The 27,579-nt window shown below is 46.9% G+C and overlaps 1 protein-coding gene across 13 annotated transcripts in view; it reads right to left on the bottom strand.

The window, feature by feature from the left end:
• REV3L (REV3 like, DNA directed polymerase zeta catalytic subunit) overlaps window positions 1–27,579 on the bottom strand; it is a 94,588-nt gene that overhangs the window by 18,109 nt on the left and 48,900 nt on the right. For 9 of the 13 annotated variants that reach the window (XR_015052053.1, XR_015052054.1, XM_085858487.1 and 6 more), the window contains 3 exons: window positions 20,575–20,683; window positions 1,218–1,424; window positions 868–977 (listed from right to left, as the gene is read on the bottom strand). Coding sequence is in view for 10 of the 13 variants with exons in the window: in XM_085858487.1 (XP_085714613.1) it covers window positions 868–977; window positions 1,218–1,424; window positions 20,575–20,683 (426 nt within the window). In the remaining 3 variants the exon portion in view is untranslated. Of the gene's footprint in view, window positions 1–867; window positions 978–1,217; window positions 1,425–14,864; window positions 14,965–20,574; window positions 20,684–27,579 lie in introns of those variants that run through there. The other 4 variants (XR_015052055.1, XM_085858492.1, XM_085858493.1 and 1 more) reach the window with 2 other exon arrangements.

Raw genomic sequence — 27,579 nt, 5'->3', positions numbered from 1 at the left:
TCAGCTTGACGCCGTGGAAACCAACGTCTTCAAAGTTATTGGAATTTCCTGCGATGAAGCCGAGTCTTTGGGTCCATCACTTCGCCATCGCAGACAGGCCGGTGGTCTCTGTCTTCCACCGCCTCCTTTTCTATTTCTACTGCCGAGTAACGACTAACTTCCCATCCAATTTCTCTTCTTCCTCCTCCACCCCACTTGACTCCTCTGACCATTTTTATGTCAAAGCTCTTATCTTTCCACCTATTGTTAAAGACTGATAACGCAGAATATGGCTGTTCACACAGGCCAACTGGCGAGGACTGCACCTGCCCTTTCTCAAAAGGATCGGAACACCATCTCCACAGCACCTGATGTTGATTCCACCTGGGAATACTTTGACAAAGGTCTACTTTCTCTCCTGCACCAGTTTATCCCATAACATCTGTGGTTATCCTATCCACCCTCAGGACCCTGACACACTGAATCCTCTGTGGAGTTGGTTGCTTTCTCAGAATGGAAATCTAACCCGACTGAGGGTAACTTTAGGTCACTCGATAAAGCTTGTAACGAGTGTGTGTGATTTACCAGGAAGTTCATCAGTTTAACAGTGTCTCAAATGTGTCCATGATAAATCTACAGTCTCAAGGTAGCTTTGCCTTGAGGTATCCAATTTGGATCTATCGTTAGAATAAGGATGACATAACAAATGGAAAGAGTATTTTGTACGATGAACCTGAAATTCAGACCTGGTGTTCCTAAGGAACCGTTTGTGATATTTCTGAAGGTAGATAATGCCTCCTCAAATGAGAACCACAAAGCAGACAATAATACGATAGTCCTACAAATAAAATATGATACAAATGATGTCTGAGGTTCCAAGTCTCTTACCTATCTGTGTCTCCATAGACAACTCGAGCTCCCCACCTGGACGTGTCATTAACAAGCTTAATCGCTCGTTCCAGCGTCTCACGGGCCTTCTGCACAATGCTGTCTCCAACCTGATGATGTCCAACAACAATCACTCATTTGAAGCCCATCTTGCCTGTAGTTCAGTGCAAGTCCAGGAAGCACTTTTTAAAAGTCTCTGGCGGTTCATTGAATAGCTTGCACAAGGACATTGTCATGATTCGGTGAACAAAGTAATGAAAAACATGACACGTGAACCTCTGTTTTCGGGGTAATGCTGTGAGAAGCGATTGCTGAACCAAGAAAGCCGCACAGACCGTCACGACTCTCACCTCTATACAGGGCATGCGGCCGGAGAAGTTTGCAGCAGTGTATCCGTACGTGAAGTTGGCGATGAGCTTCAGGCCGAGCTGACGAGCCTGCAGTAACCGGACCAAGGCCCGGTCTGTGCTTCGCTCCGAAAGTGATCGCTTCACCATCAACCTAGTTTGCAGAATATCCCACAGCATGCTGGGTAACACACCTTTACAAACTGTTGCCTGTCAACGAAATGGAGCAAACGATGCATGGCATTAAAAAGACTTCATTGGAGTCATTCTTTTGGGTCACTAATCTTGACAAAAACTAGAAGTGTACACATGATGTACAAGTACAAAAACATCAGTACTTATTGTACAAGTGGCTGACAGGATGGCCTCGAGGTATGCACACTTACCTCTAACCTGCCTAGCCTAGGTTCAAATCCAGACGCAGCTATACACTGTCATCCTGGTGTTTCACAGGCAGGGTGATTCATCAATGTGTGTGCCGTCCCTTGGATGAACGTTAATCGGACGTCACAACTGCCGGAATTTGTTGGTTGACGTTGAAGACTCCCCCCGGTGTCCTTCGCAAAGAGTAGGCGAGCTATCGGCGGCACCCTGAACAAATTGCAAATTCCTGCTCGGTCCTCCAGAGGACATTGCATAAGCGGTACAGCCGTGCCCACAGCCAATGATACTACCCCGCAGCCTTGTCCGACGAATGAAAGAAGATGAAGATTGTACAGGTTTTTTGTGAAAATAACTTTCTTCACAAACTTAAGTCATATTGTTGCGAATCTGGAAACCATGAGCACACAACAGCCAGGTCTTTATAGAACAGTTGAGCAGGCCCTAAAGACGTCTGACCTTCGAGCTGCTGTGCACTCACCCACACAAAACTGTTGACTTTGCTGTGCCTTTTGCCCCACAGATCACAGGTCCTGGGCCATGGTTAGTGTAAATATTAGATAAGGTAAAATTGTAAATAAGTTTAACCCACCTGTTGTCTGTCTTAGCGCCGGCAATTTAGTTAAGTTGTCCGTGTGAGTCTGTTAGTTTAGTTACGCAGCACACTAGGTTATTTATTTTTGGGACACGTATAAAAGAAATGTCGCACTCAGGGATCCGCAGGTAAATCGTACTAGGGGAAAACTTACACATGCTGGTCACACGAAAATTTGATGACTCGGGACTAGTCTGTAAAAAGGGGAGGGGGTAGTGTTGCGAATCTGGAAACCATGAGCACACAACAGCCAGGTCCTAAAAGAACAGTTTTATCGGTAAGTGTGTGTTTCTAGTTAGAATCCATCCCCTGTGTCAAATGGGAATTAATTGTACATGTGCTGTGGATTATTTTATAGATATGATTTTCACATCACCTACAACAACAACAACAACAACAACAACAACAACAACAACAACAACAACACTGCTCTCGGCATTCTCCGTGGGCTCGCTGGTATACGGGCGTGTGTGGAATTCCTTTGGAATGGAATTCCATTCCAAATATGGTCACAAAGCGTTTCGATTTGGCTGTGCGCCAAATAAGGGTATGCGTCATTTTCCGGCCAATGGGCAACGAGCAGACCAGAGCTGGGCGGTCCTTTGCAAGAAGGCGGAGCCGCGACACCCAGTCCGCCCAATGTGAGCAGGCCACGGATGAGCGGACCACACCCCGAAGGACGAAAGAAGGATTTAATAATTGCGTCCCGTCTGCTCGAGCGCGCTTCGGTCTGGTCTACATCTGACTGCATCGCGCGCATCTGAGGCGTTTCATCTGGCGCATAACTACAAGAGGTCGACCATCGCATCACAGGAGATCACCTTGTCTCGCCTCCTCTGGCTTCGGCTGCCCTGGTCCGTCCTTTGGTGACTGGTGCTCCGGGAAGGTGCGGACATCGAGCCGCGCGAATGCGGCCAGGTAGCCAGCGTGTTCTGACTCCCAACCGAACTATCCTCCTCGGCTGGAGAGCCGAATAAAAGACCCGGCAGGGTCCATTTCTTTGGGTATGTGTCTGAGTGTGGGCCCGTCTCTAAGTAGCATTAAGTGCTTTTTGCTGTACATTGGTTGCATTGTTTTTATTCAGTTATAACTCTGCTCTGTGTGCCCCTCCCCGATTATAAATAAATACCCCTTTTGTTGAATGTACCAGCTCGTTTCTGTATTTCTTTCATTGGCTTAGCATGGTGCGTGTTGGAAAATAGCGAAGTGGCAAATTGTTCATTTGGTCCGGTGCGGCTCTGGTAACTCCGCTCAGTTACGCCAGATCCGAGCTGTTACCTGCGACTCGGATCGGACAGTCGGCCGAGGGTGTGGTTCCCCGGTAGTTAGACGGCGTGAGTACTTAGGTAAATTGGAGTTAGACAAGTGGACCCTACCTCACACCGTCAAAATATTGGCGACCATGGTCCTCTCAGTGACCCGTGACCTTTCGGAGTTGTCTGAGAGGTACGACCTAAATTCCGGGCGTTCGGTGGAGCTGACTCTATTGCTCCATCTAGCGGTCGTGCTCGCCACCGAGACCCGGCCCCACAACAATATGACATTCTATGAGACAATTCTCAAGCCTTGAGCTTCATATTGTTGTAGTTTTCCCGCCCGTTCGGCATGCGAGCGACCGCTTTAAGCTAATCGCGGCCACGCGCCCACCGGACGGGCAAACGTAGTCGCAGATTTCGGATCAACGCCGAAATCCAGCTACGGGTGTGTCTTTAATCACACCGTAAATCAGCCAACTACTCTGTCCGCGCGCGACAGGGTCCGATCGCCGAATTGTCGATTTACCTAAGTATGCGTGCAGACAGAAATGCCTGGGATTTACACCTCGACGGGACCTGCTTGGAAACGAGCTGCTTAAGCAGCTCGCTCCGTTTGCGATTTGCCGAGCGGTGTATATCACCAAGCCCCGCCAGATCCTATGACTTTATTGGCTATTTAAAAGCCAGCTAATATCCCGAATGCAATACGGCAGCTCAATCGAGGGAAAGGACGCAACAAACAAGTCAACATTCACACAAGGACATTTATTTGTTACACACGTATGCAATCAAACACGTATGCAATCATGCACGTATGCAATCAAACACATATGCAATCATGCAGGAATAAAGCAAGACGAAGAACTACAACCGTTCTATTTATTATGTACACTTATGACAATTCTACTTAAGGACATGGCATCATGACTTTCATACAAAGAAACCCCAGGAAAGGCAAGGGCAGACTGGACCCGTAGGCCTTTATAGTTCACGGAGCCGTGGAGACCGCAAAAGCTCCGAGAGGCAGTGCTGGTTACCTGTCACCCTCGTGGTGACTCGCTGGGCCCTGGTTCGGTGACCCTCCCCGCATTCCGCTGGACTCCACCCGTGCCTTCAACGGTGATCCGGCTGGCGACTCCTCTCTGGCTCCACCGACGCCTCCGTCGACCAACGAGAGAGACCAAGCAGAGGGACTCTCTTTCCACTCCGCTCCCAAACCTCCACAACTTCCACAACAACTCCAAGACTGCAAACGATTGCAGCTCGACTCTGCTCCCAGACCTCCACAACTTCCACAACTCAACTCTTGGCGTTCAGCATGCCTTTTTATCGCCCCGGCGCCCTGCCCCTCCCCCGCGGCACATGGGGGAAAAATCCTAGAAGTGTGGTATCTGTTTTTCTCCTGAGCAATGGTTTTTTACCGTTGTTTCCGTTCTTTCTTGTTGAGTAACCATCGCGTTGGGTGGCAGAGATGTTATTCGTTGGGGAGGCCGTTGTCTGTGGGGATGTTGGCGGTTGTGGAGAAGGTGTTTGTGGTTGTTGTGGCTGGTGCTGTGGTGGGGATGGCGTAGTTGTTGAAATGCAGTTGTGGAGAAGGTGATTGTGGAAAAGGTGGTTGTGGAGAAGGTGGTTGCTCCAAAATAAAGATAGCAAAAGAATAATACTACCTCAAAGATCACAGCCCGGTTACACAAATAATCCCCTTTAGACATCGGTGGGGAAATCTAATCTGAGCACACACTTATCGACATAACTGATCTCTGGGAAGCCTGAATGGTGTTCTGTGAATTTCCACAACCGTAACAATATGATGACATTGTCAGGTGCTCATTATAGAGTTCCTCCCAGACAGGTGATTAGGACAGGGTGTAGGTAAATGGGGGTTAATGGTCATCATAGGTTACACGACTGTTGCAGAATTAATTATTTCAAAAAAGCATTAAATTCAAAATTGATCTGTAATTAATTCCCCACTCATTGTGGTACAGCAATGACCAACATCTGGATTTTGGTGAATGTCAACTGCAAGATCTGTCATCCGACTCCATTAAATACTGTACAAGCAGAGGTACCCACACCTTGTATGGAAGGAATTTAGACTTAAGAAAAACAGAGCAAGGTACGAGGTATAATTACATTTCATTAATCACATACAATTTAGCAGGCAATACTACATAATAATGCAATGATTAAGCGATACGAACAAATGTCAGTGTGTCTCCTCCATAACTCCAAAACTATGAAACCGAGCAGCCTGAAACTCTGCATGCATACTAATGGAACTCCAAAGGAGTGCAAGAGTGAAAATTGGGTGTTTGGGTTAATTAAAACGCCCCTTTTAAAGATAATTAACAGCATTATTTAATTATATCCTTCATCAGGCGATCCTCGGCCATCTCGCTCTCTGTGGGGTCTGAAGGCGTTTCCTGGGTAACCTCGCTGTGAGCCTGCTAAACCATGCGTTGACTTGGGACAGGCCGCAACGATTTCTTCATGATAATTTTTTTTTCCACTTTCTTCACTCATATTATCAAATGCCTGTTCATCATAGCTATGAAATGCTCGGCACATTGCAATGCTTATAAACGACCGGAGACGCCAGCGTTCGTGGCATTATTTCATTTCCACACGTGCCATAACCTCGAGAATCTCTTAAATTAAGAAGTACAAAATTTAAGTTCCAGATTTGAACTTAGTAGCAGTTCCGAATGATTAAAAAAGTGTTAATCTGTCTAATTAGGACATTCGGACATCGCTATCGCTTGCCAAGCATTAATCGGGGTGCTTGATTGAGTGCTTAAGCCGCTTGCCGAGCACCCTACAGTGGATGGCGGTATAGTTCGTGTTCCAATTGGGATGTACAGTCAACAGTTGCTGCAAGGTAGAGGTACATATATGGGTATATTTGGATCTGTAATTTAGGGACTCTCCGTTGATTTGTGCATGACGGCATGCTTGGTTACGCACCGCCGTGGTGGCAAAGTTTCCTCCCTTATCTTGGAGCTTTTAATTTTTAACTTCAGCAGTGAAGGAGCGATCACGTTTTCCTTTGTCCTTGTGACTGTTTCTAAAAACAATTGGTTATTTTATATGACTCGGTGTGCTTTTTCTTTGTAAGCTTCAAAGCAAAATACATTTAATAACACCCGATTTCCGACCCGTTCGCCATATCATGTTTTCTCCATTACAGAGCCAACTTTTTTCCACCTGTCACACGACGATTGTGTGTGTGTTGTTCATAAAGTACAACATGTTCTCTGTGAACTCCCTTACCCCCACCACCCCCAACCCTCTCTCTCTCTCTCTTTGTTCCATCTTCGCTCCACCATCTCCTAATACAGTGTAGCGTCCTCTCACACCTCTTTTTCTTTTTTTCTCTGTCTCTGTCTCACTCTGTCTCTGTCTCTGTCTCTGTCTCTGTCTCTGTCTCTGTCTCTGTCTCTGTCTCTGTCTCTGTCTCTGTCTCTGTCTCTGTCTCTCTCTCCAAATGTATCAGGACAGTGGTTATGCCCAAATGGTAGTAATCTCTGCATGTATCTGAATGGTGGTTATCACCACACGTATGCGGAAGGTGGTTATTTCCGCATGTATACGGATGGTGGTTATCTCTGCACATATTCAAACAGTGGTTATTTCCGCGCGTATCTGAACAGTGGTCATCTCCACACGTATCTGGATGGTGGTTATGTCCGCACGTATCCGGATGGTGGGTATCTCCGCAGGGATACAGATGGCGGTTATCTCTGCACATATTCGAACAGTGGTTATCTCTGCAAGTATCCGGACAGTGGTTATCTTTGCATGTATCCGGACAGTGGTCATCTCCACACGTATCTGAATGCTGGGTATTTCCGCATGTATACAGATGGTGGTTATCTCCACATGTATCTGGATGGTGGTTATGGCCGGATGGTGGTTATCTCCAAACGCATCTGGACGGTGGTTATTTCTTGACAGTGGTTATTTCCGGACCGTGGTTATCTCTGGACAGTGGCTATCTCCGGACATGTCTCGACGGTGGCTATCTCTGCACATATCCAAATGGTGGTCATCTCCGGATTGTGGTTATCTCCATACGTGTCCGGAGGGTGGTTATATCTGCACATATCCAAACGGTAGTTATCGCTGCACATCTCCGAACGGTGGTTATCTCCACACGTATCCGGATGGTGGTTATATCCGGATGAACCCTCCCCTCACACTGCCTTCCCTTGCCATCCCTTCCCTCCCCTCACGCTGCCTTCCCTTGCCCCACCCCTGCTGCCCCCCCCTGCACTCCCACGTCCCTCCTTCCTAGCTCCCCTAACACTTGTCAGTCAGTCTCCCTTCTTCCTCGCTCCTCCACACTTCTTTCTCGTCCCCGTCTTTTTCTCTTCCCCACCCTCCACCCCCAACGTTCGTATACCTGTCGTCTGGACGGTGGTTATATCTGGACAGACCCTTCCCTCACACTCCCTTCCCTTGCCCTTCCCTTCGCTCACGCTCCCCTCCCTTGCCCTTCCCTCACGCTCCCTTCCCTTGCCCTCCCATCATGCTCCCTTCCCTTGCCCTCCCATCACGCTCCCTTACCTCATGCTCCCTTCCCTTGCCCTTCCCTCATGCTCCCTTCCCTTGGCCTCCCATCATGCTCCCTTCCCTTGCCCTCCCATCACGCTCCCTTCCCTTGCCCTCCCATCACGCTCCCTTACCTCATGCTCCCTTCCCTTGCCCTGCCCTCATGCTCCCTTCCCTTGCCCTTCCCTCACGCTCCCTTCCCTTGCCCTTCCCTCATGCTCCCTTCCCTTGCCCTTCCCTCACGCTCCCTTTCCTTGCCTTCCCTTCCCTTTCCCTCCAATCACGCTCCCTTTCCTTGCCCTCCCATCACGCTCCCTTCCCTTGACCTCCCATCACGCTCCCTTCCCTTGCCCTCCATTCCCTTGTGCTTCCCTCACGCTCCCTTTCCTTACCCTCCCATCACGCTCCCTTCCCTTGCCCTCCCATCACGCTTCCTTCCCTTGCCCTCCCATCACGCTCCCTTCCCTTGCCCTCCCATCACGCTCTCTTCCCTTGCCCTCCCATCGGGCTCCCTTCCTTGCCCTCCCATCACGCTCCCTTCCCTTGCCCTCCCATCATGCTCCCTTCCCTTTCCCTCCCATCACACTCCATTCCCTTGCCCTTCCCTCACGCTCCCTTGCCCTCCCATCACGCTCCCTTTCCTTGCCCTCCCATCATGCTCCCTTCCCTTGCCTTTGTATTAACTTTTCTCGAGCATTACTTGGTTCCTCCTAAGAACATAAGGGTAGTACAGGTTGCACATGAGATTTTTTGAATATGCCTTATTTTTATCATCTGACATGTTCTACAAGTGATGCAATGTCCCTTTACTTCTTTTCTGCAGTTTGCCACATGGCACATACCACATAAAGGGGCCTTTTCTATGCCCCTGACATTTTTCGCAAGAATGGAATGGTTTCTCTGTATTACATACGGTAATCCATGACTCAGCCAGTTTTCTTCTAGAATTAGAACACCTGAAAAACTGATATTTTTTTCCAAAGTCCACTTTTACAGTGTCCCTATGATGTCATCTGTCCCTATTTATACGGCTGCGGGTAACTTCAAAGCCTCACCAAGTGTCCCTCTATTCATATTCAAAATTTCATGAACTTTCGTCAAACAGTTCATAAGTTAAGAGCCCTCGTGTTTGACTATTTTACTCCCGGAGTCAAAATCTTTCTTTGTCCAACTTTTTGGGGTTCGCCCCACGAGCAAAAATCGGGGAAATACCCTTGGGCGCTTACCTGGTAGAATAATGTTACTGAGGAGGAAGTCAATGTGTGACGGAATCAGCAAAATGTATCAACAAACCAATGCAAAAAGAAATACCTATTTTTTGGGGGGCAACCCAACTGACCCACCCTCCCCCCCCACCGCCCCCTCCCCCGTAAGCCCTCTTTGACCACGATTTTTAAAAATAGCGTGAACAAACTTTGGTAGATCACGGGTGATGAAGGTAATAGTCAAGTTTTATCAAAATTGTGTGTAGTTTCCAAGAAGAAAGCAAATATATATATATATATTTTGGGGTGTGGGGTGGGTACCCCCCTGTACACACCTTTGACCCCAAATTTTAAAAAATGTCATGAACAGGCTTTGTTATATCATGGGTGATGAAGGTTGTGCTCAAGTTTCATCAAAATAGTGTGTGTAGTTTAGGAGAAGAAAGCAAATACCTATTTTGGGGGCAGCCCCTCCCCTCCGTAGGAAGTTGCGCACAGAGGGAGGAGTGGTTTGTGCTTCCCTTGATAGAAGGCAACTGTGTGTGTGTGTGTGTGTGTGTGTGTGTGTGTGTGTGTTTGTGTGTGTGTGTGTGTGTGTGTGTGTGTGTGTGTGTGTGTGTGTGTGTGTGTGTGTGTGTGTGTGTGTGTGTGTGTGTGTGTGTTGTTATGGGTTCAGTATGATGCGAGAGGTTCACAAGGGGGTGGCTCGAACCCGCAACTCGACCTCCGACCATGAAGCTGACGGCCGCGGAGTTATCCGTGGCTGACAGGTTGCTGAGCAACCGCAGACACCAGTTTTATTGGCAACTAAACCAAGCAGGGTCCTCGCACCCAATTATTGGGGATCTTACTGGTGGTTTAGTTATCGCAATTGGGGAACCGCACTCTTGACTTCCCTCCCACCCTGTCTACTTATTATGTACGGCTCAACGAAACTGGAGGTGGGAGATCGGCTAAACTCGCGGAGCGAATTCCTGGGGTATAATGTCCCGTATATTTATTACATACGCTCCATCAAACCAATGATGGAAAAGGACAATCAAGCAGCTTAGAACAGTTTAGTAAGGATTTGGAAAAAGGCACGTATTTACAGCACAACTCAAGTACATACAGAAATGTACAGAACATGGACCTTTGGTTGTGGATACCTCCCATGAACCAAATGAAATGAACAAAGCTGGCAGCCAAAGCTGAAAGAGTTCCAGGAACAAAACTCACTGCAGTAGCTTCAATGATCCACAGATACTTGACCCAAGAAAGAATAAAGGAAATAACTGACAAAGCAAAACAGCAAACAATTGAAGACATAAATCGGATGACCCAAGGAGAGAGAATGAGTATAAAAAAGAAAATATGGACAAAGAAGGAAAAATGGACATTACTGTGGTAGGGCAATGGAATATGCCAGACAAAAAGGCATGAGGAAAGAAAGTGCAAACACCTGGGAACAGATAATCTGAAGACTCTGCCCTGATAAAGGTAATTTTAATAGGGCGGCACTCAACACGGAGAAACACAATATCCTCAAACAGAAAATATTTACAGAGGAGGTACTAAAAATAAGAGATGAACAAACTGAAGAGGCAATAACAAATGACCGGTCACCTATAAATGGCGAACTACCACCAATGTCACAATGCAACAACGGGACACACGTTTGGGATGAGATTCCCAGAGTACAAACTCCCAAAGAAAAGGAACAACTGACCGAACTTTGTGGGGTTATTCAGAAAATAGAACAAGAGAGGAAAACAGAAACAGATGAGATTTCAACAGATTCAATCACAACAGAAACAGAAATTTGGAAACAGGTTGGAGAACTGAATGAAGAAACAAAACGGAAAACTCCACAACAGGAGCAGAGAATGACAAAAGGAAATGCCACAGCAGCAACCCGAGAGAAACATCAACTTGAAGTTACTAACTCAGATCAAATAGCACATTTGCAAACAAAACAAAAAAGAACAACAAGGATAGACTACAATGAGGAGGAAAATAATGGACAACAGAATGAGGAAGAGGAAGAGGATGTTGACAATGAACGGCATTGGCTAAAAGATGAGCTGGTGAATAAAATAGAGGAAATTAAATTAATTTCATTCAAACAAAGACCACGTATTTCCCAAATAAACAACAACAAACAGTTGATGATACAAGCAAGGAGAATAAACCAAGCAGCCATTAAAATGCTCCCCAGATCACCTAATTTAAGATTCATTGACGATGTGAGTTTTGCAGCAGCACTGTATGTCCAATAGAAAATAACAGGTAAACAACGACAAAAAAGATAGATCTGACAACGTGACCAGAAACAAAACACCACCATGGAAACAGAGACTTGAGAAGCAGAGAGACCGACTGAGGGTGGAAACAGGACAAAGAGAACAATTCAAGAGGGGAAACAGGAATCCAAAGCTCATGAAACGAATCAGACAGATAAAAAAAAGAAATACAACACAGAAAACAATGGATTAGAAACATTAGCTGCCCATAATGAACTCAAAAACAATAGAGCGCAGGGAAAGTTACAAAAAAAACCCCATGATGAGGCCAACAACAGAATAAATCAAAATTAAGTTTGAAAACAACCCAAAAAAGTTCTACCGAGAGCTCGGGAAACAGAAACAAAATGTGACAACTCTCCCTAAAAGAGAACACCAAGAAAAATTGTGGAAAGGTATATTTAAAGATGAAAAAGAACACAACAAGGAAGCAGATTGGATATATGACACTTGGAAAAGAAAAAGCAACAGCTGCAGGAAACGCACCCAATGACAATTAACGAAGAAAAAAAATGAGGATACGTCTCACAAAAGGGCTAAACTTCACATGCCCAGCCAAGCCTGGATGGGATTCCAAACCTCTGGGTAAAGCAACTTGATGCTCTCCACAATCACTACGCTCGAGCATTTAACGAACTGATCCGAAGTTCGTTAAATACTCGTAGAAGGAAACACATTTCTCATCCCAAAATCTGAAGAAACCCAACTTCCTCATAAATACCAGCCAATAATGTGCCTACCGAGAACGTACAAACTTCAAACAGGAATCATTACAGAAATGATGAACCATCACCAACAAGGATGTTTGGAGGCAAAACAAAAGGGATGTGAGAGAGGTTGTTATGGGACAGTTGACCACCTACGACTGAACAAGGCCATACTTGAAAATTGGAAAAATGTGAAGAACCAAATTGTCCATCACCTGGATGGACTATAAGAAAGTTTTCGACAGGGTCCCACGCCTCTCTTGTTTTGTCTGGCTCTGGACCCACTGAGTAACCTCATCAACAAACAAGGACATGGATACACCCCAACAACCAATAGAAGAACCTCCAAAGAAACAGGAAAGGTGACACACCTACCACACATGGATGATTTAAAGCTCTTGCACACTAAAAGATGAAAATTTGACAGAACAGATAAAACTAGTAAAATGGTTCTCGGAGGACATTGAAATATAATTTGGACTAGATAAGTGTACCAAGTGCACACTTGTGTAAGGTAAACCAACAATAACAGATAACATAAAAATTGACCTCGAAACAACAATACAACAATTAGAAAATGAAGCATCACACAAATACCTCGGAATAGAGGAGGGCCACCAAATATATCACAAACAAATGTGCAAAACAATCGCCAAAGAATACCTTCGTAGAATGAAGCTGATCCTGAAAATGCATCTCTCCCCAAGAAACAAAATCAAACATATTGTTGTGGTTGAGGAAATTCGCAAACCACCATTCAGGTCCCGTATGTGAGATATCTCTGTAAGTACATGTGTAGTTAGTCCAAACCCGTTGTTTAGAGGGAATAAATGTGATTCATTCGGGCTGCGACCCTTTGAGATAGCCGTTTTCTGTTCTATCTTTATTTTGAACCAACCACGTCTCAACCGCCATCACACAACAACCACCAACCGCAACGCCGCTTCACAACAACAACAACGCCAACAGCCACGACCTTTACCTTCGCAACTCGCTCTCGCTAACATCGCATCACCGCCATTCCAAGCGTCACCGTGGCCAGGGACCGCCACTTTAGACCCTCCACCACCTTCACCTCTCCTCCTTCTACCGCCATTCCCGCACCGCTTGTGGGCACCGAGCGTCAGGCTGTCCTAGCCTCGTGCGGGACGCGCGCTGAGCCGCGGGTGCAAAAAGCGGCCTTTCCGAGGAAGAGTCGGATCAGGAATGATACACACCCACTTCCGATCCCTCCAATCATAAAGCGCGGGGCGATTTGGCCCCGCCTCCAGGCGCGTCGGAGTAGAATCGATATATGCAAATTCGAGGATCAGGAGAGGTTCACGCCCACTTTTCCTCCGTCCAATGGGCGAGCGTGGCTCCGCCCCCGAGCTCATCCTGATCCGGAAATTTTCATATGGATTCTCCTGCCGTACTATAAAGCGCCGAGCGCGGGGCGAATTCAGTCAGTTTCTGTTTTGGGCTCGGGCGAGTTGGAGAGGTGTGGCGGCAGCGAAGTGTGGCAGCGGCAGAGTGTGGCAGCAGCAGAGTGTGGCAGCAGCAGTCAAGACGGGTCTGGAGGAGAGGCGGTCTGTCGGGGTTCGGAGTCTGTCGGGGAGCTGCAGAGAGGGGAAGCCGGGAACGCGGTCGAGGTCGCAGTGGAGTCGCTCGTCGCGGGACCCAAGCAAGCCAGCTATCCTCTTTCCCCAGAGCATCAACAACCCCCCCTGTTTCCCCCTGCGCTGAGATAGTGCGAAAAGGGGGCCCCGTTCCCACCCCATTCCAAGCAGTGCCAACGAAACCCGCGGAGGAGGGCGGAGTCGGGGCACCGCCGCCATATTTGCGGCTCATCACAAGACGGGTAGGGTCCACGCGGTCTCGGCCCACAGGCCCGTCTGCCCCCTTGTGGTTGAGGGTGGCCCTTTCCTTTTGCTTTTGAATATATGTGTTGTTGGCGCCGTCTGTGAAGTAAAACTGTGTAAGTGTTGCCGTGTGCTCGCGTAGTCAGTAGTAGATCTGCATTGTGTTTCTTTTGTTGCAATTGCTTTTGGTGCATAATTCTTGTAATTGTATATGTGTGCTATCCGTGTGCCGCGGAATAAATGTGCCTCATGTTGAACTGTTTTTCCCGTTTCGCTTCGTCTTTTCTTTAATTGAATCTCCATCTTACTTCACGTAAAGGGTTGGTAGTGGGCTAAATACGCCCGATAATTAATCGGAACCGTCGAGGTTGACGATAACACCGCTCGGTTATCCCGATAGTACGGAACGGGTCGCTTAAAGTGGCCCGTGTCCGAAGTCGACCTGCGGCGAGGTGCGATCGCCCGGTCTACCCTCCATGTGGGTACTTAGGTAGGTCGAATTTGGCGAACAACCCTATCCCACGCGGGGGGCCGATTGGCACGATCGTGGTGAGGCCGAAAGGCCCACCCGTGACCAGCTCCCGGAGTTGGTCCGAGAGGGTCACGACAGAATTGTCCGTCCGGTGGGCGACGTGCCGCGATTCGAGTTACGTGGCGGCTCGCACGCCGGCGGGCGCGAATTCGCAACAAACAAAACCAACTGACAGTACCAGTGTTCCAATACAACTGTGGAAGAGTAAACCAAATCCAATCAGCAATCAATAAGTTAGACATCAAAACATGAAAACTCCTTACCATCCACAAAATGTTCTACAAAAACAAGTTCTACCTGCTGAGACGAGAGGGAGGAAGCAGCTTGATGGAAGCCAACCAGGTGCACAGAGCGACGAGTGTAGGATTAGCCGAGTATGTGAAACGCTCAACAGACTCTAGGATACAACAATTTGTAAACAAACATGAACACAACAAACCTGATAAAGGAACCCGAACTCACTTTGCAAGGAATTTCCAAAAACAGGTATGAATAGAAGATACCGCAGAGCAACATTAAACAGCAACAAATACAGCACCAACAATTGAAAAAAAGAGACAAAATATATTGTTACAGCTGTGGAAATTCACAATACACCATAAAGGGTCCTCAGGTGAGATATATCAATAAGTTCATGTGTAGTTTGTCCACACCTGTTGTTTAGGGGGAATATGTGTGATTCATCCAGGCTGCGACGCTTTGAGTTAGCCATTTTTCTTTCTCTATCGTTATTTTGGATCCAACAACCTCAAACCAACCAACTACAATGGCAAAAAAGAAACCTGCGCTAGTGCGCGGGTTTGCGCACCCCTCTGCGGTGCCAAGGCTGGCACGGGAAGGGGGGCAGGGCAGCTCCCTCCCCATTGGTGGAGCCCGGCGTGAGGCGGTCGGAGTGGGGGCAAGCCCCCCTTCGAGAGCCTTCTGGAAATGCCTCGAAGGGAGGTGGAGCCGCGAACGGGACAGAGCCCCGCGCCGCAAAGGGCAGCCCCACCTTACAAAAGGCAAATGGACTCGAGGCTCACTCTCTCTGATCGTGGCTCATGTTGGCTGTAGCTCTCTCCGAAAAAGGCACCAGCTCTCTCTCCAAAAAGACTCGATCTCTCTCGCTCTCTCTCCAAAAAGGCTCGGTCTCTCTCCTTGGGTCTCGCTCTCCAAAGCACTCCCTTCCTCCTCTCTCGTCCCCGCGCTCGTGGCCCGGCGCGGCCTGTTGCTGGAGATGCGGACGGGAGGCGCCGCAGTGCGGCCTGTGGTGGACCTGCGCGTCCGGACGAGGGGTGCAGGAGAGGGTTCGCCGGCCGCGTGGGAGGCCGGAACCAGGCGCGACCGCACTGACGGTAGTAGGAGAGGAGGACTCGACGGTCCATGAGGGAAGTCACTTCTTTTCTTTTTTTTTTTCGGGCTTTTATATGTGTGTTTGTGGTGCCAGTCCGACAAGTAAAACCTGTACAAGTGACTGTGCTGTAAATAATGGGTTAAACCCCCACCCGTGACTAGCTCCTTGGCGATAGTTCCAAGAGGGTCACGACTGAATTGTCCGTTCCGATGGGCGACGCGTCGCGATTCGAGTTGTGTGGCCGATCGCACGCCGGGCGGGCGAAATTTGTAACAATATATAAAAGTAAATATTCACAAATGTACACCAACACCTGGGAGAATGACAAAAGAGCAGGAAAACACAAGTAAAATAATTGGACCGAGTTGCGATTGATAAAGAAGGCTCATTGGAATGGCTAAGAAGAGGTGAGCTCAACTGGGACAGAGAATGAATAATAATAATAATAATAATAATAATAATAATAATAATAATAATAATAATAAAAAATGCCCAAGATCAAGGACACTACACAAACACTACACCAATGGATTTAAAAAGATGGTGGGACTCAGCCAGACGGACAAGTGTAGGTTCGACAAGACAGAAACAGAAAGTACTAATCACCTGCTTTTGGGATGTAAAAAAAAAACTATCATCAGAACCACTTTACACACAACGGCACAACAAAGTGTGCAACGTGATTGATTCATTGACATATCTGCAAAAAATTTCAACATCCCAGTCCCAAAAAACTCATGGAAGCATGAACTAAGGGCAATCATTGAAAATGATGACATCATGCTCATGTACGACCTGATGATCCCATCGAGTGTGAACACAGTAAACAAAGCCTTGCGACCGCACATTGTTCTCAGGAACAAAAAGGAAGAGACATCATTGCTGATCGAGATATCGGTACCCAGCGATTTTGGCTTAAATAATGTAGAAATCTGGAAAATGACCACAAAGCAGGACCTCAAAAATGAGATCAAGAGATCTTGGAAGATGAAGAGCGTCAAAATTGCACCACCAGTGATGATTGAAGCAGCAGGAGTAATAAAGAAGAAGCTCACTGAGATTTTGAAAACCATCCCCGAGAATATTACCACAAACGAACTACAATGGAAGGCAATCTGGCGTTCGTTGAAGATCCTGAAGAGTCCTCGGAACAAAACTCTGAGAACAACAAAATTGAACAGCTTGGTTCATGAACTGTGATCCCTCACCGAAGCCAAGGTGGATACTTTGAGTCCTGGGAGGACTTCGTTCCATCTCCTCAAACCCACAAATGGAGAAAACAACCAATGACACACCACTGCACAAGACTTCAGACAAACAAAGCCACTGAGCTCGGGGAAAGTGATGTCACCCACAGAACAACCTGAACACCGGGCACCATGTTTAGAGCTTAACTTTTCTCTCAGCACTCAGCAGGCAATTAAGGATAAATTTCCTCTTCCCCATGGATACTAACCTATGGTTGTTAGTGTTCTATCCTTATAAATGCTGAGTGTCAAGCAAGGAAGCAGCATGTACCATTTTACAATCTTTGGTATGTCTGGGCCGGAGTTTGAAACACCGACTTTCCAGACTCAGAGCAGACTCTGCAACGATCACGGACCTCCTGGTATGTTAATACTTAGTACAGAACATTAGAACACATGTATATAGAGACCTGATGAGAGTCAACAGTGAAATAGACCCTTGTTTTTTTCATCATGTTGTTGCTAAACTACAAGACGATGTATCCCCATGCCTGATGCTATACTTGTTCGGTGTTATCTTGTTTGAGTGCGAGCGGAACGGACATTGTTCACAAGTGCCAATGCTGAATGTTATACCAGCTACAGCATCAAATCACCTGACTATTGTGTCGAATGAAGATTTAATGTTGCTGGTGAAGGCTAATGTCGACTGGCTTCAGCGGACAGGTAGAGCAATGATTAAATTAACAGGACGTTGATGGTATGCTGACCGTCACAGGAAGCAAGGAGAAACTGATGTTTCGGGTGTTAACCCCTCTTTGGAGGAAACAGGCCCTCTCTTTCTTTGCTCTTCAGGAGGCTGGAGTTCCCCAAGACAGTGTCTTTGACCCTGTCATATTCATTATCTATCTATAATTCCAGCAATCTCTGTGTGTGTGTGTCTGTTTGTCTGTCTGTTTGTCTGTCTGCGACCACCGTTTCTCGACGACCGCCGGTCCGATCTCATTGAAACTTGCCAGGAATATTGGCGGGGATCCCCGGATGTGCCTTTTCGAGGTTTGATATCGATCGGATGAGCGGTTCCCAAGTTACGGCCATTTTATTGATTTTTCAGTGTTGAAAAGGTGTATATATGGCAGCTGAAGGTGTCATTCCACCTTCTCATGCCATTTTTTTCCAAAATTATTAATAGCCAGACGACCACCGGTCCGATCGGATTGAAACTTGCCAGGAATATTGGTGGGGACCCCACGGATGTGCCTTTTCAAGGTTTGATATCAATCGGACGAGCGGTTCCCAAGTTACGGCCATGCATCTGTCAACCAATGACAGGACACGGTGCTATGACATCACGAATGACGTCACAATTAATGTTTATTTAATTTTTTTGCACGATTGATGTCACAATTCTTCTTCTTCTTCGTTTGGTATGAGATCACAATCGACACTGGGGACCTGAGTATGTGCCTTTTCAAAGTTTGATATTGTTCTTCCTCATCCATTTCAGCTGTTTCCCAAGTGTTTCCCAAGGTTTGAAAGCTGTTCTTTCCCAAGGTTTGAATTAATTAATTAATCGCAAGGTTTGAACTTTCCCGAGGGAAACAGCTGTTTCCCAAGGGTTTGAAAGCTGTTTTTTCCCAAGGTTGGAATTAATTGTTGTGCTTGGAAGACATTTATGAATACATTTACAGAGAGAGGGGCGAGAGAGGAAGGGGGAGAGAGGAGAAGGGAGAGAGAAGGGCAAGAGAGGGGAGGGATAGAGGGGGGGGCGAGACGAGGGGCGAGAGAGGAGGGGGGCAGAGGAGGGGGGACAGAGGAGGGGGAGAGAGGAGGGGAGAGAGAAGGGCGAGAGAGGGGGTGAGAGGAGGGGGAGAGAGGAGGGGGAGAGAGGGGGGGCGTCACAATTCTTCTTCTTCGTTTGATATGACGTCACAATTGATGCTGGGGAGCTGATACTGCAGGCATGAAGCTGCACATACTGGCACGCCCCTACGGGCCCGCACTAGTCAATATTAATAACGTCTCCTATGCTCTGGAAAAAAGCCTCTCTTCCTGTTTTTTGTAAACGTCTCCACATTGAGTTATACAGTACCACCATTTCTCTGTAAGGCAGACAGCATATATATCTATCTCTATCTCTATCTCTATCTCTATCTCTATCTCTATCTCTATCTCTATCTCTATCTCTATCTCTATCTCTATCTCTATCTCTCTCTCTCTCTCTCTCTCTCTCTCTCTCTCTCTCTCTCTCTCTCTCTCTCTCTCTCTCTCTCTCTCTCTCTCTCTCTCTCTCTCTCTCTCTCTCTCTCTCTCTCTCTCTCTCTCTCTCTCTCTCTCTCTCTCTCTCTCTCTCTCTCTCTCTCTCTCTCTCTCTCTCTCTCTCTTGATTTGGAAATGATCCGACACTGTTCTGATAAATGGAAAATGTAGTTCAATATCTCACAGAATTATCATCAAACAAACTCACCTCCATCGATTTCCTTGGTCAGCCACTACCAAAGGTTCATTTCTTGAACTTTTAGGCCTCACCGTGAATCATGACCTTTCCTTCACCGACCACACAGAAAAGCTGGCCTCCAAAACCATCCACAGTTTGGGCATCCTCAATCGATCCAAGTTCCATTTATCAGAACAATGCCAAATAATTTCTAGATCAGCAGAGAGAGAAGCAGTTGCTTCTCTCACCTCTGGGTTGCTCTCCCCTCTGGGCTGTCACCCCAGCATCATATCTGTCTCTCCTGGATTATGTGGAACCTACAACTCTCAGAATTAATGGAATCCCCCGTTATGAGACCAAGGACAAGGTCTGTTGCTCTCACACCACAGGCAGGTCAGTGGTCTCTTCTGTTTTCTGTCATCTATTCTCCAAACATTGCTCCCTCTGATCTCTCGGTCCTCTTGATGCTCCCCATCAACTCCAGGATGTACTTGTTCTTTCAGTCACCTCACAGTCATTCTTTTAGGAACACTTATTCATGGTCAAACTTCCAAAATTTGGGTCGTTTGCACACCTCAACTTCTCCTATCGATGAAACCGTCCTCCAGAGGCTGTTCTGTCTCACTCTTCCCTCCAGGGCTTCGTGTCACACCCCATCTGTACTCATGATCGTTATTAACCCCATTAACTCTTCCTAACCCAACCATCTTACTTGCTGATGTCAGTATTTCCTCCCCTTCTCTTTCTCTTCCTTTCCTGATTGTGCCCAATTGTTGTACCACTGCCCCAATGTCAGTCCAACCTTGCTCTTCCGTGAGTCTCACTCTTGTCAAGGAAACAAAAACATTGAGATTAGGAAGTTTTTTTATTTTTTATTTTACACCAATGCTTGGAATTGGTTTTTTTTGGTTTATATGCATCACTGATGCTGACAAAATGTTTCTGACCTGATTTTGAACTATCTATGAAATTTCATCTGTCGGCAATGCGATATCCAACTCCCTTTTCACCATGAATACATTCAAGTCGAACAGGCCCCAGTGCTCTCACCTTCACAAAAGCAACTCCATTTGGTGAGACGGTGATACGGCCTTGGAGACGCTGAAGTAGTTGTACAGGAACGGTAAGGGAAGTGCAGCCAAAAGGGAACTCGGCCATCCTGAAACATGACGTACACAAACTCAGAGCACATGTTGAGTATGGACGTTTGAGAGTTATTCTCTCGGCTCACGTATTCAAGTTCAACTGCTTTGAGATCACCTTTGACCTGCAGTGGACCTTTGCAGTTTCACACTACTTGTAAGAACACCATGGTTCAATAATGACTGATCTTTAAATCTGACACATACGCAGATGATCTCATGGTTCAGATGAGTGTTTGAAGTTACAAATATCAAAGCAACAGCTTGGTGGAGATAAACACGACTACCATATTCTTCCGGTGTATAAACCGCGGCCGTGTATTAACAGCACCCATGTTTTTCACCTTCAAAGGAAATGAATGTATTGATGTTTTGTGTTTTTTTTCTGATCTAGATGTAAATACGTTTGTACATTAACTTTGTACGGAACAAAATGACGGAGGTATCGACATGCATGCTTTCTCCCACGTCCGCTTAACTTCGTTAAACAGTTTCATTCTCATTTTCAAGAAGCTGAAGAGCGAGGAGAGGATACCAAGAAGTTTTCATTTTTCTTTCCTATTTTGTAATACTAGAAATATACATTTTTTGTTCCGAAAAAAAGGAAGAAAAGCAATTCACACCGGTGTCATACATATTTCTTATGGATTTGTGGTCCTGAAAAGGGCCGCTTGGGTTTGATGAAGCTCTTCAGCTAAACCCCAAAAAATCCTCGTCGATGCTTTCCTCATCAAAGACGGCAAGTAACTCCTTGTCTGAATCAGGGCAGAGCAAGTCCACGTCGGTGTCACCGTCATTTGCATCCTCCTCCTCCCAAATGAAGTCGTCGTCTGTGCCGTCCATGTTGTTGAAGATGCAGCCTTTCAAAAATGCTCGCTTGATGATGTCCGACGGTATCTCCTCCAACACCTTGACGATCCACGTCAACAATTCTCATCCTCCCGCTCATGGTGTAGGTCTTCTCCCCACTCATTATCCAGTCGGATCAGCAGCGATGAAACCCGTCCTTGAACGGTTTGTTGATGGACACATCGAGGGGCTGCAGGAGCGATGTCATCCCACCTGGGATAATGACGAGATCGGTGTTGTTCTGACGGAGCAGCGCTTTGGTGTCATGAATCTTGTGACAAATGAACGCATCTAGGCCTATCATTGGGAGAGTCTGCCATATGGCTGACTACTCCAGACTGTGTGCACCCAGTCCTGGATCAGTCCCGAGTCTACCCACCCCTTCTGCTGCACACAAACAATGATGCCAGCTGGAAACTTGTCTTTGGGCATTGTCTTTCTCTTCAACACAACAAACACGAGAAGCTTGCCACCGTCTGCGGTGCAGGTGAAGTTGACGGTGAATCTCTCCTTCTCGTGACCAGCAGTGTTGATCGTCACATTGTGCGCAAGCTTATTTGAGGTGGGTGCTCCATTATTAGACTTGTAGTGGTCCTTTCCCTCAAGAGACCGGATAGCATCCGTTCGCTCGTCGAACGTAACCGGTGTGTTTTCCCTCTAACGGAGGCAGAACAGAAAAAGAGTGGAGCTGAGAGTGAGTTACGAGAGGTTCGGTGCACGGCTTAACGTGAAGGGCGCTCTCGCTGTTGTTTTTATTGTTTGCTGTATTTGGAGTCCCCGGTGTGTGCCCCGGTTAGAATAGGTACACCGTATCCCTGCGTGTCGTAAAAGGCGACTAAAAGGGTTGGCGTCAGGAAAGGCATCCGGCCATAAAAACATCGCCTCAAAAGGAAACCATGATGAGTACAACTGATGGGCAGGGTACAGCCCGAAGTACCCCTTGTGGGTCCTCACCCCCTCTCGTTAAAACTCAAGGTGGGGAACCCGATCTAAGCAAGGGAGGAAATTTTTCCATTTATGATGAACAATCGTCTGATGCCCCACGTGGAGATCGGTTTCTGAGGTTTGGTACATGGAATGTAGGGACAATGACAGGGAGATCTGGAGAAGTGGTTGAAACATTGGTCAGAAGAAGAGTGGACATATGTTGTGTGCTGGAGACACGATGGAAGGGAAGTGGTGTGAGAATGGTGAAGGGTTGGCAGGGGCAGAAGTATAAGTTTATGTGGCAAGGGTGCCCGGAAGGTGTGGATGGTGTTGGTGTCATGTTTTTTGAGGAGTTTGTAGACAGGGTAGTGAGTGTGACGAGAGTGAGTGAAAGGTTGATGATGGTGAGAATGGTGATCGGAAAGCTCTTGGTGAACGCCATCTCGGGATATTCCCCGCAGGTCGGTCGAAGCGATGAAGAGAAGAACATGTTTTGCTGTGCGATAGAGAAGTTGATGGAGAATGTGAAAGATGAGGAAGTTGTTGTGGTTGGAGGAGACTTGAATGGACATGTGGGAAGGAGTCCAGACGGTTTTGAGGGAGTCCTTGGGGGTTATGGATATGGTGTGAGAAATGGAGAAAGTGAAAGGATCTTGGAGTTTGCTGATGGAGCTGATTTGTTGATTTGTAATACTCAATTCCAGAAAGCGGATAATAAGCTTATTACATACACGACAGGTGGGTCGACGACAACCATTGACTACCTGATGGTGCGTAGGCGAGGTAGGGGAAATCTCCGGGACACAAAGTTGATCCCAGGGGAGGAGACTTTCACAGCACCACCTGGTTGTCTGCGATATAAGGGTGAAAGGTGCGTAGAGAATTCAACGGGTGAAGTAGCAACCGAGGATGAAGGTGTGGAGGTTGAAAGAGGCGACAGTGAAGGAAGCATAAAGAGAGAGGCTGAGTATGGTTGAGGATGATGTGGTTGAGCATGAAAGTGGTTGGATGTCAATGAAAGATAGTCTATTGGGAGCCGTTGGTGAGGTATGTGGATGGACAAAAGGACCACCGAGGCACTCGGAAACATGGTGGTGGGATGATGAAGTTGGAAAGACGATTGAAGAGAAGAGATAGAGGTTCAAGGATTGGGAAAAGGCGAAGGGTACGGTGGAAGAAGAGGCAGAGAATGAAATTTAAAAGGTAGCCAAGAAGGCTGCAAAGAAAGAGGTAGCAAAGGTGCAGGAGGCCTAAAGGAAAATGTTCAGAGAACGCTTGGATTCGGAGGAGGGTAAGAGAGCGGTATTCAGGATTGCAAAGCAGATAGCGAGAGAGAGATTTGATGTGACGGAGATGAGTTGCTTGAAGGATGAAGTGGGACAAACCGTTGTGGACTCAGATGGAATTAAAGGAAGATGGAAGAGATATATGGAAAGGCTGTTGAATGTAGAAAATGAATGGGATAGAAACATCGAGAGTAACCCAGTTTTAGGACCAGCAGAGAAGATAACTGAGAAGGAAGTCGAGGAAGCTATAAGAGCAATGAAGATTAGAAAAGCAGGAGGGCCGACGGGAGTTGTGGGAGATATGTTGAAGGCAGCGGGAAGTTGGGGTGTGAAGAGAATGACAGAGATCTGTAATCTGGTGGTGAAAGAAGGCCACATTCCAGTGGATTGGGAACTGAGTACCCTCGTCCCTCTGTACAAGGGGAAAGGTGACCCTCTGGACTGTGGCTCCTATAGAGCAATAAAGTTATTGGAGCATGGAATGAAGTTATTGGAAAGGGTGTTGGAGAAGAGGATAAGGAAGAAGGTAAAGATTGACGAAATGCAGTTTGGATTTATGCCAGGAAGAGGAACGACAGATGCGATTTTTATTGTAAGGCAGTTGCAGGAGAAGTACATGGAGAAGAGGAAGAAGTTGTTTTTGGGGTTTGTTGATCTGGAGAAAGCATTTGATCGGGTTCCGCGTGAAGTTATGACATGGGCATTGAGGAAGTTAGGAGTGGAGGAATGGTTGATCAGTGTAGTGATGGCAATGTATGAGAGAGCACGCACAGCTGTAAGGACGAAGGACGGGAACAGTGGTGAGTTTGAGGTGAGGGTAGGAGTGCACCAGGGGTCGGTACCAAGTCCACTTCTATTTGTAGTTGTGATGGAGGTGCTGGCTCGGAGGGTAAAGGAGGGTTTACCGTGGGAGCTGCTGTATGCAGATGATCTGGTGTTGATTGCAGAGAGTATGGATGGACTGAAGGAGAAGATGAACAAGTGGAAGGAATGTATGGAGGCAAAAGGTTTGAAGGTGAATATCGGAAAGACGAAGGTGATGGCAAGTGGTAAAGCATGTGGTGAGGTGGAAAGGACTGGGAAGTGGCCGTGTGCTGTGTGCAGGAAGGGTGTCGGAGTGAACTCCATTCAGTGTACAATGTGTGCTGAATGGGTTCATCGAAAATGTAGTGGGGTGAGAGGGTCATTAACCAGTGTGGCAGCGACATTCAAGTGTAAGGTGTGCATCGAGGGAGCAGCAGATGAAGGAATTGTTGAGTTGGATCTTGGAGATGGTGTGAAGCTGGAAGGGGTGAAAACATTTTGCTATCTTGGAGACATGCTGAATGGAGACGGTGGATCAGACTCTTCGACGGTAGCTAGAGTGAGATGTGCATGGAAGAAGTTTCGGGAACTGAGTGGCGTGCTGACGAAGAGGGGAGTGTCGTTGAAGCTGAAGGGAAAGGTGTATGCTACATGTGTGAGGAGTACGATGATTTATGGGAGTGAGACATGGGTACTGAACATGGAGCAGCAACAAAGGCTGGAAAGGGTGGAAATGCAAATGGTTTGGTGGATGTGTGGAGTATCGTTGAGAGAGAGGAAGACAAATGATGACTTGTGGAAGATGATGGGAATAGAGTCTGTGATGGATGTTGTGAAGAGAAACAGGTTGAGATGGTTGGGTCATGTGTTGAGGAAGGATGAAAGTGACTGAGTGAGAGGAGTGTTGGAAATGAGTGTCGTCAGAAGTAGAGGATGGGGAAGACCGAGAAAAACTTGGCTAAAGGTGGTGGAAGAGGAAATGTGGGCAAGGGGATTAAGAAGGGGAGATGCAGAAAACAGGGTAAAGTGGAGAAGATCGTCATGGGGCCCGCAGGGAAAATGACCTTTAAATGCTTGTGTGTGTGTGTGTGTGTGTGTGTGTGTGTGTGTGTGTGTGTGTGTGTGTGTGTGTGTGTGTGTGTGTGTGTGTGTGTGTGTGTGTGTGTGTGTGTGTGTGTGTGTGTGTGTGTGTGTGTGTGTTGTATTTGGTGTGTTGTTAAAGTTATTATACACTTGATCTGCAAGTGTCCTCACCAAAGACTCCGGATAGTGTGAATAATTCTTCTTTTCAGGTGAGATCAGGTGTTCTTGTTTTGTGTTTAATGGCGCTTTCAAAGCCACGAGGCTCTCTATACGCCACATACCTGAACTGCGGACGGACGTCTCTGGTTTTTTATTCATTTAATACCTACACATTATTAAGAAAACGCTGTACAAACTCTTAACCTGAATCGATTTTCAAAATTTAAACGGTGAAATTTAGCTTAACACAAGTTCTGACTGCTAACAAAGTGTTCATTTAGAACATCATTGAAATTCGGGATTTATCGTTTTTACCACTGATTTTTTTTTCTATACCCATGTATTAACCACACCTCCAACTTTTACCTTCTGTTGCTGAGGAAAAGGTGCAGATCATACACCAGAAAATACGGTATTGTGGGTACGTGCAGGGAAAAGTCAATTTCCCCTTGACTGTTCTGGATCTACAGTCTGAAGGTTTGTTCATCGAATACGACAAAATTGAATTTTAATATTTGGTTTTTTTATTTGTTTGTTTATTTATTTATTTCATATACAATGTGGAGGCTTGTATCAGAGCTAACACAAAGAACGTAATACAAAGGGAGCAGGAGACAAGAGGGGTGGGAGAGGGAAGCACAAAATAGTGGGGAACAGAGACACGAGACCTGTGAAAGGGAGAGGGATGGGGCGGGGTACACGGGGTAAACAAGATGGACACTACAGGGAAATTTAGGAAGGAAAGCAGGGAATTTGAAGGAGGTTGGTTTGGGGTGGATTCATGGGGGTAGAAAAGAACGAGGTTTTGCATGGGGGAAGATAAGAGATGGTGGTGAACAGCTGTTTTGAAGACCTGGAGGGAAGAGTGGGATTGAAGAGAGTGTGGGAGTTTGTTCCAGAGGCAGGAAAAAGGAGAATTGAAAGAGTGAAAGTGAACAGTAATTCTTGATTTTGGTAGTTTTACCAGAAGGGGATTGCTGGCGGACTTTGAGCGCCCTGGGTGGGGGGGGGGGGCAGAGAACAAACAGAGTGGGGGGGGGAGGGGTGAGGCCGGAGGGGAGACGCCAGGAGACAGAAAGACCACAAATCTGCCTGCGGTGAGAGAGTGAGAGACCTAAAGACTCAACCTCATTGCGGGAGATACCAATGATTCAAAATGCCTTGGTTTCCACATCGTGAAGCCGTGAAAGGTGAGAGGCGGGATCACCAGTCCAGAAGAGAGAGCAGTACTCCATCAGGCTGCTGATGATAGCTTTGTACGTGGTCAGGAGCTCAGGTGTGCCAATGAAGGGCTTTGCACGATGGAGGATTCCTAGTTTTGACTGGCTTTGGAGGCCAGGTTGGAAATGTGGCTTTCCCAGGAAAGATCATGGCAGATAGTGAGACTCAGAAGCTTGAAAGAAAGTACTTCATCAAGAGGATTGTTGAGAAAGTAGATATGGGGGAGGGGCTTCTAAACGGTCCTTTCGGAGAGACATATTGAGAGTGTGAGATTTGTCCGGAATTTCAAGACATGATCCACGTGTTGGACCAGTTTGTGATTATACCCAGATCTGCAGAGAGCAAAGAAGCTGCTGCTTGCCCATCTGAGGGATGACAGATGTTGTGGCAGAGGGTGGAGTTAGGAGGGATTTTTTGCCCTTGCCACACCCCCGCCCCCACACCCGCCCCACATTGTTTGTGATCTGTCCCCCCTATGTTTCCGCAGGGTGCTCAGGGTCCGCCAGCAACCCCTTCTGGTGAAATGACCAAAATGACGAATCACTGCTCACCTTCACTCTTTCATTTCTCTTTTTCCCCACCTT

The sequence above is a fragment of the Eptatretus burgeri genome, chromosome 15, assembly GCF_056783735.1.
Source record: "Eptatretus burgeri isolate ZD-2024b chromosome 15, Ebu_testis_v1, whole genome shotgun sequence".
Classification (NCBI taxonomy): Eukaryota; Metazoa; Chordata; class Myxini; order Myxiniformes; family Myxinidae; genus Eptatretus; species Eptatretus burgeri.
The sequence above is the reverse complement of the archived record's forward strand: the minus strand, read 5'-3'. Positions and strand labels throughout refer to the sequence as shown.